Source organism: Anabas testudineus, chromosome 7 (genome assembly GCF_900324465.2).
Source record: "Anabas testudineus chromosome 7, fAnaTes1.2, whole genome shotgun sequence".
Classification (NCBI taxonomy): domain Eukaryota; kingdom Metazoa; phylum Chordata; class Actinopteri; order Anabantiformes; family Anabantidae; genus Anabas; species Anabas testudineus.
The window spans coordinates 12,950,689-12,967,507 of NC_046616.1; the positions used below are offsets into that span (position 1 = coordinate 12,950,689).

The window sequence follows — 16,819 nt, forward strand, 5'->3', positions numbered from 1 at the left end:
TATATCATTATAACGGTGAAGGCGTGAAGAATTTACACAACTTATACTGACATTAAGATAATATTAACAAATTCTGTTAGTCACACTTTACTCACAATTTCAAATAAAATAAAGTAAGACAAAGACACGTGATTGGATGGAGACTTAAAAAAAATATAACTGGCATATTTGTCTCGGCTTGTTATTCTTAGTCGTTATTGGAGTATTCAGATCTATTTATTGAAAATAAGTCATCTTTCATTTGTTATGCTTTAATGTATTGCAGATTTGTTCATCCTGAAGTTTAATTTCAAACTAATTTATTCATGCTGTTTTTTTTAAAAAAAAGAAATTATATTAAAAAATAGGAGATTGTGTTCTCAAAACTAAAAACTCATTATCTTGATGAGTCATTATCTTAATAATCTTTACATGAGTCAAATATTTTTACTATTACCACTTTTAGTTTTAACCTTATCAACCAAAGTGTGTTATTATCTCATTTATACAGTAATGATCTGGTGTATGGTCAAAGCAACAGGTTTGAGGGGTTGAGACTGTTACAGATACAAAATGTCCAACAAGAGGTGAAAATATTTCACCAGGAAAAATCAGCTCTGTTGTCTTTGTGTAACATCTGCATGACAATGTTTTCTTTCTATGTCTGTCATGCTTGCACTTCCTTTATCTGTTGGTGTGTTCGTGTGTATACATGTGTGTGTTGCCTGTCTGTCTGGTTGTTGAACAAACTCCAGAGAGATAATACTCCCTCAAAGCCTCAGTCTGTCTGGTCAGTCAGATGAAGAGCAGGTTATTTTTAACACTGCAGGGGGGTTGCTCAAGTATCAGAGAAGCCAAACTCCCTGTCTGCGAGTGCAGGAGCCCATCTCACTTCTTCCTCTGTTTCCCTCCTCTGTGTATTCTTTTTCACACTGGGATCATTCCAAATGGCTTGGTTCAGACAGAGAGATCTGTTCAGCAGACAATGCACTGAAGAAATGTGGAGATAAATTGGACAGGGCCGATAACGGACAGATATAAAGCCACAGAGGAGACTATGCAGACACAATTAGTCTTGAGGATAGATCGCTGTGAGTGCTAGCAAGAGGACAGGTGATAAAAGCAGGAACAGAAGTCCCAAATGCACCTGGTCACTGCCTGACTCATGTCTTCATGTGCTACATTCTCTGGATGGGTTAGAGGCGTATAGACAGGCTGGGTTCCCAAGCTGAGAGAACACTGTGAATGGAGCTGAACCAAAACCCCTTTTGTGAGCATTAGGTCAGTTATTATTTTACACTTTCTCATGAAAAATGGTAAGCAGATGTCATTTTTTCAAAAATCTGATACAACATTTAAGGTAAACTAAAAGAATTAGGAATTTGTAATTAGAAAATCATATGCTTAAACTAAAAGCAAACTAAAGCTCTGGTAGATTGTGCTCATCTGCAGTGTCCTACTGATGCATTTCAATGAGCTGAAATTTAATCAAACATTGATTATAAATTGACAGATGTGTTTATCATACTCTGACTAGCCTCATACTGATGCTGAGAGGACAAGTGCAGAAAGGCCCAGTGTCAACCCCTGGCATGTAATTTCTTCCCCTGCTGCTGTCTAACCTACATCCATAATAAAAGAAAGGGTCCAGTAGTCAGACACAGTCACATTGGATTCTTTCTCCATTTGCATTACTGTCATGCCTGACTTCAAATGTCTGCTTTGAATGTAGGCGTAGCCTAGTTTAAATAACAGGTTTGGTGACTGACTTGTTGACTGACCTTATTAAATTACTATCCACACAATTTGATGGAACGAGATGTTATCTGTGATTAGGTTATGTTTTTTTTATTTTGTTTTTTTTTTTACACTTTTTACAAATATTTTCCACATTCTTTTGTAAGAAATATTTTATTTAATTATGTATGGTTTTACATATTCACCTTGTGAACATTTACACCCAATTTAATCACTGAAAACATTCACAAAACATTCATTTTAAAGTAATAAATACACTCAATCAGGAATGTAATGCATAAATTAATCAAAACTAAGTCAACCTTGGTGGTTGAAACGGGTGTAACTTCTTCATTTTTTCGCTGTTTATTCATGAAGCTAAAAAAAACATTGGAAAAATGACTTAACTGTTTGACATTGATAATATTGAGAAGCTGTCAATGACCACTGACAATCAGGTACAAAAATATTATCAAATAATTTTCATGACTTTTACCATATGTGAAATGAGTGAAACATAATTATGTTGTGAAAAGGTTCATTTTACCATTTTACATTTGAAACAAGCTGTTAATAACAGTGGATAATTGCCTGATTGTCAGAACATATTTTGAATGGACAGTTAAATGTAATCAGATCATTTTCACTGTTCCCACCTTTTTAACCTTATCTGTGTAGATGGAAATAAAAAGAGATTTTTTATGATTTTCCACAAAAGGTAGCCATGTCATTAAATAATAAATTACAAAGACTAAAGTAAAATCCCAAATTGGAAATTCGTAAATTAATAATAAAAGAAAGATAAAATAAAGGAAAGATTTTCAGAAATAATACCAGTGGAGGAAGGTTTGTTACCTGAATCCGATTCAATTTCTTCATCTATAATAAATACACTGTTACCCATTATAGGATGGCAATGCATTTCTGTCTGGAAAATTAGTTTTTTTAAGTTAAAGTTTAAAGTTTTAGAGCCATTATTTAATCATTTGTTTAATGTCAAGTTAAAATTTCTATTATGGCTTTTGTAACAAACGTAGATATATTTATATATATATATATTTAACATGTATAATGATAATAATGCAGCAGTTTCATCTTCTAAAACTGAATTGATTGCTGTTTTCAAGCTTTTATGATGAGAGAAAACAGTTTCCTTGACGTTTTTGTGACATTTCATACACTAAGCAATCAATGGATTATTAAAGAAAGTCATTTTATAGTGAAAATAGACGTTTGCGTCCTCGCAGTTTGTTATATCTAAACCTGAAGTTTTTTCTGTTTATTACACCTTATATGAAGCTATTTGATTAATAAAACTATTAATGACGGTATTTTTTGAAAGCACCATAACGTTACTTTCCGAGCCTAAAACATCTGAAGATCTGCATGTGGCGTTTATGGCGGTCACCCTTTTATTTACAACACGCAGCCCTGACCTCGGTGGCAGAAGGGGACACGCACCAGCCCTCCCCTTTAAACACACACACACACACACACACACACACACACACACACACACACACACACACACACACACACACACACACACACCTTTAAACACGTCACTCGCCTGCCTGGCTGGTTAGTATCTGGCTGTGTGGTGTGTGCGGTCGGACTGTGGTTGTGTTTCAGGTCTGCTCGCGTTGATAACGACACTCTTCCGACGCATTTTATCGCAGATAGACATGGGATTTTTGAAGAAATGGCTCTAAAACAAATGGCCCTAACGCTGCTGGCCCTGTTTGGGTTTGTGGCCGTCGGTAATGGTAAGTTTCTCCTGAGCACCTCTCCGGCTTTTGTCTCGATGTGTGTTTTCCTGGACTGGGCATCGCCTGTTGTCGCTCATCGCCATGGCGCTCTGGATCAGGGATTTGGCTAACCTTGTCTAGCTAGCGTCGTCCTCAGACCGTGTCATCTGTTTGCCCGAAACAAAAGTCACAGCCTCCCATTTAGTGTGTTTTTGAGAGTGGTTTTATCGAGTGGCAAAACCCGGTGTATTCATAGTCGTTATTGAACAAGCAAGGGAGCAAGTAGCTAACCCACAACAACAACATGGTGGGGCTGTTTGTTTCGCGGCGCCAGCTAACGTTTGCTAGCTAACCGGATAATGATCTGTGTAAAGTTGAATACTGTTGATAATTGTGCTTTTTGTGAACTACAGTGCTGAAATTCAATCGTATTATCGTGTCGTAAGGACTCCCCAGATGGTGAATCGTACCCTTCTGTCAGCTGTTGATGTGTAACTTAACATGTCTCTCGGTGGTTGTTATGCTAGCACAACCTTATTTACCCAAAACAATCTGTTGTTGGTTCGTGTGGCTCCTCGCTGGTGCTGGGGGGGTAACACCGTGTTGTACTACAGTGCACCCATAGCTGTCTGCTCGAGTCCATGCCCTGTGGTCAGTGAGGTTTTCGTCACATGTTGTGAGTAGTGGTTTGCACGCTGCACGGAGCAGAAAGAGTCCTCTGAATGAAGGCCTAACCTGATTTGTGCATGAAATGTGTTTTTCAGAGTAAACACTGGCAACTCTGCCAATGGTGTCCATTTGTAAGGAGTGAAAAGGCTGCTTAGTGGCCTCCAGCAGAAAGTGAATGCTGGCATAGGGTGACAACAGCCGTGCATTCAGCCAACCCAGACAGAAGTCAGAGTTGAAGTCTGGGTTCATTGTGATGGAAATGTGGCAAGTGGGGTCTTTTGAGGCGCCGGTTATGGGGCTGCTTCAGTCTGGATCCTCCGTCTGCTGGAGCAGCTGATACTTGCTCAGCACCACAGCCTCATACAGGGGCAGATGTTGCATTACACTTGTGGATGTTTTACCCTACTCCTCTCTTCCCTTCACATTAGAATACTATAGATTTTCACTTTAGACAGATGCGTTTCTGATGCCAAGCCCATTTTTATTCCTCTTCCATTTTAATGCTGGCTTATTTTGCGACTTGCTAAAAAGTGATGGGAAAACAAAAGTCAACTACGGGTGCAAGAAAAAATATCCAGACTGTATTGTCATCTGTTAATGTGTACGTTGTGCTTTAAATGGTTGAGTCATCCCTCCAAGAATAGTAAAAATATTCCACCCCCGCTCAGTTTAGATAAGGGTGCAGTACACCAAGGTTGGTCTGTGAATGCAAGGCATGCTGGGAAAAGATCACACCTGAGTGGCTAGTTGGTTTTGCTGGGTTCTTCCAACATTAACAGTGTTGTGTGAGGGGTGGGTTGGGGGGTGGGTGTGTGTGTGGGGGCCTGAGCAGACACAGGGTGATGATGGGTTTGTCCAGCTGGCAGGGTCTGTTGTGTAAGGGGCCCACAAGTCTGTCTGGAGCCATGGTTTCACACCGTATAATGGATTACGCCATGCAAAGTCTGAAACCAGACAAACCAGAAAGTAGCTACGCCACAGCAGATTCCAGGCCTGTGGTGTAGGTAGTATGTTTTGTGGGAATATGCTTTACTCATGGGTTTGATGAATCTCTCACATGCTGTTGACTTCATAAGGATTAGGAGTCACTAGTGTTATGGGTATTACATGCGTGTGACGCAGTCTGCCTGGGTGCATTGAACACAGTAGCAACGTGATATGGGCACTGTCAGCCACACTGCCGTGAGGTAGGGTGCGTCCCTGTCTTTCTCTTGTGCTCATGCACTCTCCATTCTGTCTCTCTCATTTAAAAGGGCTGCGGTTTTATCAAAATTCGTACTTTATCTGTGCTCCTGCTTTCACTAACCCGCTGCCACCACAGTAAGCCGGAGCATGGGCTGTGTTTTTTCCCCTAGGTTAAAGATGGCCTGTGCTTTGATGAGCTCCTGCTATCTCTTGAACTCTGTGCTTGCTTCCCCTCCCACATATTATCACCAGCCCTGCCAGAGTCTTGTCATTTCCCGATGTGCCTCCTTGTAAATCAAAGGCAGGCCAATTGAAGACAGTGAAAAGTCCCGTCTCAACTTTCCATAGGACTGCTGCTTGTATAGGTGCCATTTAATGTCAAATTTGATGTGAAGGAGTTCAGGTGAGTTCAGTTGAGCTCATCAGACTGGAACATGTACACACCTGTCTATTAGATCAGAGCTAAGGGAATATACAGAGAAAGGTTTAAGAGAGAGTTTGGATAGGGAAGGAGGGAACACTGTTGTATTTACAGCTGTGTTACAGGAGAAAGTTTTTTTGGTTCCCCCCTTTAATGTGTAGCAGTTGTTGAGGCCTGTTAGATAGATAGATGGATGGATGCTTAGGCCACCTGGTTTCTGCTGCTAAGTTATGTTACTTCCTGGCTCAGACACTTTACTGTTAGCAATCTGTGTTTACAGTTTCTATAATGTGGCACAGAGCCAGTAAGTGTCAGGTCAGGTCTGGGGTGGTCTAGTTTTCCCTCCATAATGACCACTGTCGTTAATGACCTCTGCTGGCCCAGAGGCACAGAGTCCTAATTGCTACAGGAGACAGCATAGCCTCGGACTGACCCAGCACTGCCATTATTAATGTTGGACCACAAGGATTACTACCACTGCAGAACCAGCCCACTTACAGATCCTCACATCTCTATGCCATTAATTTACACACTTTATTTAAAGGTTTTTGTAGTGTAGTGTATTGGTGCCACTTGTGCTGTATATTAAATGTACTTGGAAATAGAGCGTTGTTATTGTCACAGTACACCCAGACAGACCCTGTAGCTATGTGAGTTCATGTTTAGAAGTATGAACCTGACACCCTTGCTCCATTACATGTCTCTTTGTAGAGGTGTTTGATTTGTCTTTCATGGCTGCTGTTGGAATGTAGATTAGACTTGCTCTACCTCATAAACATCTATTCAAAGGCGTGCTGTCTACTTATCAACTTTTCTTCAGTACTTCACTGAAAAAAAAATTGGTATGATTGGTGTCATCCAGGCTAGGGCAGGTGTCACAAAACATTTTGCTTGCAGGAAATATAGTGAATGTATTACTAAACTGGTTCTTGATATACAATTTAAACCATATACGTCTAGCCTTTCCCAGGCCTCTATTGTGACACGGGCATAAACTGAGTTTTACTTGGCATTTAAACATGCATCAATGTGATTTTTATTAGGCATACATAATTTCAGTATTAATGAGGCAGAGCTTTTTATGGCTCTCTGTTTCTATATTAACATGGTGTTGGGACTGGACTCTGATCGTAATAAGTTATTTTGGTGTCATAGCAGTATCTGCTTATGCATTGTAAGCAAAATAGCCCTAGATATCACACTAGACATCATGTCATTTGTTTTTGTAAAGTGTTTTTGCTGTGTTTGGTTTCTGACAATGGACGTATCAGCAAAAATGTTGAAAATATAATAAAATGTGATTGATGTGCCGTATTAAAATGGAGTTACCCTACACTGTAGCACCTTACACTTAAGATTATTTTTGAAATTGATGTAGTAGAATACATGAATTATAGCACTTTAATATTTAATTAAGAAGCCAAATGTCACAAATGTTAAAACGCAAGCAAACAAGAAGTTGTCGTAATAAAGTGATTGCATATTTGAATTTGTTATACTTGATCAGACTTTAAGATATTAACTCTAAAGTGAGTAATTCTTAAGCCTCTGATCTACTAATGCCGAGAGAAGTTTTTAATCTTGAGTGCAACATACTGAAACACTATAGAGGCATTGTTGGCCAGTTTGGGAATTTCAGCATCGGCAGCAAGGCCAAAGACAGACTGTACTCACATTTGTGTACCTTATTCATTTAGGACAGCAGACAGACGGGATGGGATGTAGCCTAGAGGGTAGTGGTTGGTAGAGATAGTAGAAGCCGCCTCAGCCCCAGAGACTTCACTTTAGAATCAGATCAGTAATCTGACCCTGAGATCCAGACAAAGGTAATGACTTTCCTCCTTCCCCTAGCATTGATTAGGACACAGTTGTGGTGTGTGCATGTGTGTGTGCATCTACGTATGTGTGTGTTGCACTTACACTGTCTGGTGGCGTCTGCTTGTCTTGATCAGCTCTCAGTCTGGTGTCTGTATGGATCTAATTTCAGGCAGTGCATTTTGGTAATGGTGCTCTGCTCCCCGTACACATGCACGTGCCAACTGTCTCTGTCTGTGTTGCTCAGCCCCCAGAAACCCACTATGTTTGTGTAACCCCGCCACCCTGCATTGAGCACCCGCAGAATATTTTCCACAGCTTTTATTAACTTGGCATATTAGAAAGTCCACCTCTGTTCTGACAGTGTTGCTCTGACTCAGTCGGTCTGTACAACACATGTATATTCTCACACACAACCCTGTCGATGTGTAAAGCTGTCTGGAGTGGGACTCTGCTCTGCTTTCCATTTGGGTCCAAGTGGAGACGATGCTGGTTACGGCAACAATGTTTTATTAATCTCTTCCTCACTATGTCTGCCATTTCCTGTCTCAACATGAATGGAATGATAGGAACTTCACTCTTGAAGCACAAAGGAGTCACTTCTTTGGCTGTGTTTTCCCCTTTTTCTTCCACTGTTCCCTTTTCCTGTTTTTAACCCCCACCCATAAGTCACAGTCTAGACTGGGTTTTAATGACGGTCGCAGCTGGTCACTCAGGCAGTCTTCAGTCGCAGCTGGGGGGCCCAGTGCCGCATGTTACCCCCTCTGCCCCCACTGTCCATATTGTCCTAACCCATGTGGGACCAACACCCCCCCCCCCCCCCCCCTCCCTGCTGTATGGCCCAGAGCAGCCCCCAAACATTGGGCCTGTCCTTTGCGCGCCACCCATCCCCCCTCACTGGTCCACGCAGAAGTGCGCTCCCCCACTCCTCTCTGCTCTTTGTTCGTGCAGGGCCAGTCCAATCCCACCTCATGTTGTCTTAATCTCCACACAAAGGACCAGTGTAAAGACCACCAGTTACGTGTATACAAGAGCAGAATTGACTGAGAAACCACTTATCCAGATCCACGTGTATTTAGTCTTGATATCATTCCCTCAAGTCCAGCTTTGTAACACTTCTGCTCGGAATTCAGTGACAGATGCAGAGCACTGTGTAAACAACATAGCATTTGGGTAAATGCTAGTGGGCCAGGAGCTTGCACTTGGATGCTGATTGATTTAGTTGTCAGCCAGTGCCCTGTGCTCTATGATAATAATTTTGAATTCATATTTTATTTGAGGTTAGCTTTGCACATTGTATTCTTTTGTGAAATATGTTTTAGGGTTATTATTGTTAGCACCTCTCTACTTATGTTGCAAATCACTGAGTGGGATTGGATTGGGTTTACAGGATTTTAGCATTAATGGGGAAAAAATGTAACTGTAAAAGTAGAAACGAGGCATTCCCATCGGGAGACTTCATCTGTAAATGGTTTCTATATCCTGTCATTCTGGCCACCCGGAGTCATGTTGCGTGTTTATGAGGAGTCAGGCTACATATGGTACAGTCCAAACGTAGCCTTAAAGGAAAGAGGAGGGTTGCCACAAACCAAACTCTTGGTAGACCACAAACCATCCATGGCAGACTCTTGAAGGGAATGTGTGTGTTTTCAGCCATGTTTGGTTTCCTTCCTGAGCTTCTGTCTGTCTGTGTGCCATCTGTCTTACCGCACACTGTGTCTCCATGATGGATATGTCTGTTCCTTTCAGATCATTAATTTGTTGCTGAATATTATTTCAATATGTTTATCCAAGGAACTTTCTTTTTTAATAGCCAGGACAAAGTGTAGTTTACAACAATTTGCTGTAATGTAGACAAACTTTCTCTCTTTTTATGTCACTCTTACTTTGAGGATGGGTTGATCAAATGGTCCGTGTCTGGGCTCACTTGTTGTAGATTGATTTGTTTCACTAAGAACCAGTAAATAGCAGGAATACAACAGTGGAGCCTGATGGAAAAAGGGTTTTAAACTGTCTGAAGTTGATGATGGATATCGAGCTTGTCCAGCTTTCTAACCTACTGCTGTTACTCCTGTTATCTGTTTTATTTAGTTCAACTATTTGCTCCATTAATGCTGCAGACTAATGTTGTGGTATAGAGCGTGTTTTTCTCTCTTTATCAGCCCCAGCCTGCTTCACCTCTGTGTAATCTGCAGGAAATTCCATTTGCATGCGAACTTAAGTGAATTTGGACATGTTTTGCCCGAGTTCCTGCCATTTTCCAGCTCACCTCCTGGAGAGCAGCAGACATGCACACACTCAAACACCAAACAGATGAGAAATATTACTGAAATCCTGAACCCCCACCACTTGTTACACATTTCCAGTTACCAGTCACTGGACAAGCATAGACACATCAGCATACACGCTGCATGCAAAAAATGCTCCCACACAAAATGCAACCTCCCAGAGTACGTTAGAATGGAAACCCCTCCTATGACACAAGGGTTGTGGTTCTGGCCATGTGGCGGTTACATGCTGATGGTGCAATCAGTGCATCACTCATTTTTAGTTGAGTAAATTCTTAAATTGGACTTAAAATCTCTTCTCTCCTGTGAGCCAGCCTAAGTCAGTGTGCCAACTGATGCTGAGCTTTGTTTTTATAGAGGAACAAGGATTGGAATTCCTCTCTTGTTTTCTGTCTCATCCTCTGTTGGTATGATGGTCTTGTCTTCGCTAAGTCCACAGCGATTAGTCTTGAGTGATCCAGCCTTTGTTTTGACTGAGGATCAGCTCTTGGCCTGTCACGCCTCGCTCACGGCCCTGTTGTCAGTCGGACTGTTTGTCATTGAACACTGACGGAGTTTCAGTTGAGCTTAGCTGCTTCCCTGTATTCTTCCCATGTGAAAACTAGTCCCGCAGTCTCACAATGGTCCTGCCATGCCCCCTCTTCGGTAGAAAACCTTGGAAGAAGCCTTTTGTGCTGACCTTAGTCTTAATGAGAAGCATGTGTGCTGTGACTCAAAATCACACTTCAGTCCAAATCTAATCAGTTAGCAGTTTATTTCTCTGTATTTCCCAGCAAACGCTGGTTCAGTTTTGGATGTGGCAGATTCATGCAGACTTACTGGAAATGACCTAATTTTAATGTGTAGCTGGACCACCATAGTTTTATTGCAGCAGCAGTTCCATTGTCAGCTTTAATAGGTCCCTGTGCAGGAGTCTGCTGTGTTTAATAAAACTCCTGTCTCATTAACTTAAACAGTGGCAGCTCTCTGTGTCACAGTGAGAAAGACAGAAGAGGAATAGAGCGGAATACTGCATTGGGGATTTGGCAGGAGCCTTCATCCCTTGTTGGATTTCACTTTGTCTGTCCCAATGGGCAGGTCCGTCTCCACCCTGTGTGTTTGGGTTCATCTGCAGTGAAGGATCTGATTTCAGGGCCATCAGGGCTGTCTGGCTGCTGCTGCTGCTCAACTCCTGGCTCTGTGTCTGCACGTCACAAAATGCCTACAACTGAATGGGACTCTACTGGCTTTACAACCCAAATTGAACCTGTAGGGTTAGATCGCCCCCTGCTGTCCAGATACAGACTTTAAATAGCTTTTTAAAAAACCTCATGACTGTCTGATAAATTTACTTAACTCTCCATCCCACAGCTCTACGTTGTAACTGCACAGACTGTGAGACGACAGGCTATGAATGCGAGACAGATGGCGCCTGCATGGCCTCAACATACTACATCCAGGGGAAAGAGCAACATGTACGCATCTGTATCAGCCGGGAAAAGCTGGTCCCCCCTGGACAGCCCTTCTACTGTCTGAGTGCTGAAGGCCTCCTCAACACACACTGCTGCTATGTAGATTACTGTAACAGTATTGACCTGGAGGTCCCTGGTGAGTAACAAAAAGTCTGAGCTCTTTCTTTTCGTGTAACATGATTCATAGTTTTTTGAATATAAAGTAATCATCTCTACTTCTCCTTCTTCATCTATTTCCCCCTCAGTCCCAATAAAAGGCGGGGGCTGGTTGGGCTCAGGAAGCTCCTGGGGGCCAGTGGAGCTCGTGGCAGTCATTGCAGGGCCAGTGTTTCTGCTCTGTGTGCTGCTGATGGTTGCCGTGTTCCTATTCCAGCATCATCAGAGGGCCTACAGTCACAGGCAGAGACTGGAAGTTGAGGACCCATCCTGTGACCATCTGTACTTGGCCAAGGGCAAGACACTGCAGGACCTCATCTATGACATGTCCACATCTGGATCAGGCTCTGGTCAGTATATATTAGCTCATGTCTCATTGAAAAATGTATGCAATTTCTTTGTTACGCCATGTCCTTCTCAGCAAGAGCAGTAGCAAAACAGATCTCTATATGTCTATTCTATAAATATCCAAATGAGTGATTATGCAGCTGCAACACAAGTGAAAATGATCCTGACCTAGAATCTTCCACCATTGCACATGTACAAACTAGTCTACAGGGAACACTGGCTAATGTGTCTCGTTTGTTTGCTGCCCCCTGCAGGTCTGCCCCTGTTTGTGCAGCGCACTGTGGCCAGGACCATTGTGCTGCAGGAGATAATAGGAAAGGGGCGTTTTGGTGAGGTGTGGCGAGGGAAGTGGAGAGGAGGAGATGTGGCAGTAAAGATCTTCTCATCCAGAGAGGAACGCTCCTGGTTCAGAGAGGCTGAGATCTACCAGACAATCATGCTCCGGCACGAAAATATCTTAGGATTCATTGCAGCAGACAATAAAGGTGAGGAATTTGTGGGCTATGCTATGACAAGTATTTATTTAAGCACTAATACAGTGAATTTAGCACTGCATTGTGTTAGTTGTATTAAGATGAATAAATTGTATAGAAATTCATATCAACTGATTTGATTTCTTTTAGACAATGGTACATGGACTCAGCTGTGGCTGGTGTCAGACTATCATGAGCACGGCTCACTTTTTGACTACCTGAACCGCTACTCTGTCACCATCGAGGGCATGATCAAACTGGCACTGTCAGCCGCCAGTGGCCTGGCACACCTACACATGGAGATCCTCGGCACTCAGGGTGAGAAGCACTGTCATGGTAAAACCCAACATGTGATGAATACAATGACGTAACTAAGGAACGCAGCAGTACGAGGGTGCACACAGTAGATTTACTTAAAGCTAGCATGTGCTATTTCTGCTGACCTCTTGCGTTAAATGTAATAATGTGCTCTCCTGCAGGTAAGCCTGGCATTGCTCACCGTGACCTCAAATCTAAAAATATACTGGTTAAAAGGAACGGCATGTGTGCTATAGCTGACCTCGGCCTGGCAGTTCGCCATGAGTCCATCACGGACACTATCGATATAGCACCGAACCAGCGCGTGGGCACAAAGAGGTAAATGTTTCCACATTCATTCACACGTGAGCTTGTAGTTCGTTAAGTTTTTCAACTGTCTGTAAATCCATAAGAAGATTAAAAAGCTATTATTATTTATTATTAGTTATTTTTGCCTAATTAAAAATAAATATATCAATTTGAAAGTTGTATTCATTCATATAAAAATAATTTGGGGTCATTATTCACCGTTGCCCTTTGTGCCCACACCAGGTACATGGCTCCAGAAGTTCTGGACGAAACCATCAACATGAAACACTTTGATTCCTTCAAATGTGCTGACATTTATGCGTTGGGCCTGGTTTACTGGGAGATCGCGCGTCGCTGCAACACAGGAGGTAAAATCGCAGCTGACGGAAACAACAAACTGAGGGTTCTTTATGTAAATGAATCAATCTAATGGACTGGACCATGAAACCAGAGAGTGAGAAGGCTTCTCTTTTGTGTACTGCAGGTATCCATGAGGAGTACCAGCTGCCCTACTATGACCTTGTGCCCTCTGACCCTTCCATAGAGGAGATGAGGAAAGTGGTGTGTGACCAGAAACTGAGGCCCAATGTGCCCAACTGGTGGCAGAGCTACGAGGTATTTCACACTGTTTATCTACAAAAATATTCCTGACTTCAACATTAGAAAAACGGGTTTAAACGTGATGTTTTAGTTTTAAAAAGTTTGGAATTAAACTTCTGTGGAAAATCAACACGTGTCCTTTCCTGTGCAGTCACTGCGTGTGATGGGGAAGATAATGAGGGAGTGCTGGTACGCAAACGGAGCCGCCAGATTGACGGCCCTGCGCATCAAGAAGACTCTATCTCAGCTCGGCGTGGAGGAGGACGTCAAGATGTGAGCGGCCAGGCGACGCAAAGTTGCGCTGGAGACGCACAATCAGACCACTCTCCCATAGGAAACAAACACTAAAGACAGACTGCAAATGAAACCCCTGCCAGTTTTAAAGCCACACTCCAAGTTGTGACAAGGCCTACCTCACCTTTTTAGCCAAAACTACTGAGTATCACCCCTACCCCCGTCCTGACTCGTCTCACCCTCGATTCCCCTTGTTCCTTTTGTCTCCTCTCTTTTCCCTCTGCCCCCCCACTCTCCATGGGCCACAACACTACAGCACTACCACTGTTTATATCATCACACTCAGCATTTCTGTTCCTTTTCCACGGCAGAAGTTATTACTGTTCAGTGATGGGATTTTCTTTTGACTTTTTGAGCTCTCTGAATTTTCCCTATGATGGACTAACTGTGTCCAGGAGACTCCAGCATGTTGTGGGTTTTAAGTTTCGAAATAATATTTAACTCCATATTCTGTTGGCCATGTGACATCCCGTTCTGTTGCTGTGAGTGTGTGAGGGCTGAAGCACTGTTTTTCAGTGTGTGTGTGTGTGTGTGCGCGTGCGTGTGAAAGGTATGTGGACTACTAGCATGTTTCTAGGACGCTGTGGCGTCCTCTGGTATCGGCTGTAGTTCATTAGACAAAACCAGTTATTGGATATTAGATAATGACGCATGAACAGCCAGAATGTGCTTTTAAAATCCCTCACTTGAACATCCTACAAACAGAAATTAGTTGCACTCAACTGTAGCTTCCTCATCATGCGTGAGACCTGCAGGTATCACATAACGGATGTGGTCCAGTCCTGGTGTTAGTTTGAACCGTGGCAGGGATTAATGTTTGGGATGAGTTTTCCTTTTTTTTATTTATTTGTTGATAGTTTGTTTTTTTTCATATTGATGAACACTGTGAGATGAGATGTGACAAACCAGAGTTGTGAAATAAAAATTAATGTCATAGTTAAGTCCAGGTCTTCATCATCTTTCAGATGTTAGATTCAGGGGTTTTGTTGCATCCATTTAATAAGACACCTGCATGGACGTAGCCATAGCCCTGCTGACGACAGACGGTGACATCGTGCACATTGAGCAAATAAGAGGTGTATGAAATGGCAATGACAAATACTATTTTTTAAATATTTTGTGTTTTGTTTAATGACATCATGATGGGTGTTTTCTTTTGACTTTGACATTGACATTAGACACTACTGACGATGGGTACATAAGATTTGTATATAAAACTTGCTTCATTTTTTTTGTTTTATTTTCCTTTTTATGCCACCAGTGTGATATTTGAACAGTGACTTTGCTTGAATGGTACTTTGAAAGGTCTGTTTGATCTGTTTGCATGGTTTTCTAACTGTGCCAGGAAATAGACTGTCATCTGCTGGAATTTGATTTTTCACTTGCTCGTGTCATGGCAGTTTGTTGGTACTACTGAATTTGCCGCAACCTCTGTTTATATTTTTTCCATTTGTTTTTAATATAATTGTGAGACATGCTTGTTGAGTTCTCTTCAGAGCTCAGTATTGCAGCTTGTTTTCTACATATGTCCTAAGACGTCTTTTTTTTTTTTTTCTCTTTTCTCATTGACACTGGAATATTTAGGAGCGTCAGCCCTGAACTCTGATTACTGCCAATGGCTATTTATTTAAAACAGACACGACTATGAAAGTATTACACTGACCTGTGTCATTATTGGGCTCTGCACTGTTATGTCCATGTGGACTTTAGTTCATGTTTGTTATGTCATCACTTGATCCAGAATCCATGTGTCATGTTGATATCCATATTGCATACTGTCCCTCACACTGGGTCCTCTGCACTGAGGTAGATGAACTTTTAATTTAATTTTTTTTTTTTTTTAAAATATTCCTACCGACTGTTTTAATTCTTTTTGTTCAGGTTGTTGGCTGTGTACCCCAGAAATGTTGCTGCTACTGTTAACATGGGTAGAAGTTCAGCAGGCAGAGCGTAGCATAGGAGCAGAGCTGGGAGGGGAAATGGGGGGGACTGCTGTCAGTTGAACCAAAATTGTCAAAACACTCACGTTTCACACGTTTGGTTTGTTGCCATGGGTATATGACCATCAGACATCCTGTTCATAAGTGAAATTTCAAAAAAATCGTGCAAATCTTTTCAGAGTTAGTTCAAAAGTGTATATAGATGATATACAATAAATTCCTCTTTTTCTTATCTGTGTGTTTTCAATCTGTGCTGCTCGTTCAACATGTCACATACACATACAGAGAAGTGTCCATGTCAGTGTTCAGGCAGAGCCTACTGTATTCCTGCCAGAGAAAGGCTTTATACAACTTAGCTATCAGTAGTCTGTATTATTCTAATCCATAATAAAGTGGATATAGTTACTTGTTTCATCAGACAATAACACAAAGAGGAAGTAAAGCATTTAAAGCCTCTTTATAACCCACTTAACCTGTTTAGGTCAGACTGCTAAAGCCTATAACAAACTTTGAAACACTGGAAAAAAAAAAGAAGCCATGCACACCTCAGTATTTCTTGGAAGCCTTTGGCTTTGATTACAGCACAGTCTTGTTTTGGCTCCTATAATTTTGTCCATTTGAGTCTGAAATCAGTTCCTTGTCAGGTGACTTAACCTGAAGTTAGAAGAAAACATTGTTTTCTTCTAAACTGATCCACTTATTACAGTCTTTACTTTGTCGCTGCATCTTGTGGCCTTCAGCCGATCATTAGGTGAATATGCTCTTTCATATACAATCACTGTTACTCCATAAACTACCCTCTATACTCCTCCTGCAACAATGGAACCTCCATGACAACCTGTCCAAACTAATGAAGGCAATGAGATGTGGCAGAAAGCTGGAAAAAAAAAGATTAATTGAAAATGAAATCTTCAAGCTCAGCTGCTCGGTGTACGAGTTAAAACAAGACGGCATATTTAAAATGCATTTTATTTTCCTTTACAAGAAACAAAAGCAGACAAAGAAATAAGATGAAGGGCAAAGGGAGTGGGAAAGCTGTATATAAAGAGATGCAACCTCTGGCGTCCTGAAAAAAATATGTACAATTTAAAATAATATCCATACAAAAC

General features: G+C 41.7%; 1 protein-coding gene across 1 annotated transcript; it reads left to right on the forward strand.

Annotated features, from left to right (window-relative positions):
* Window positions 1–3,275: 3,275 nt before the first annotated feature.
* acvr1ba (activin A receptor type 1Ba) lies at window positions 3,276–15,942 on the forward strand. Its single transcript, XM_026368390.1, has 9 exons — window positions 3,276–3,482; window positions 11,193–11,429; window positions 11,539–11,799; window positions 12,052–12,282; window positions 12,421–12,588; window positions 12,750–12,906; window positions 13,120–13,244; window positions 13,361–13,491; window positions 13,628–15,942. The coding sequence occupies exons 1-9, from the start codon at window positions 3,419–3,421 to the stop codon at window positions 13,751–13,753; spliced, it is 1,500 nt and encodes a 499-aa protein (XP_026224175.1). The 5' UTR covers window positions 3,276–3,418; the 3' UTR covers window positions 13,754–15,942.
* The last annotated feature ends 877 nt before the right edge of the window (window positions 15,943–16,819 follow it).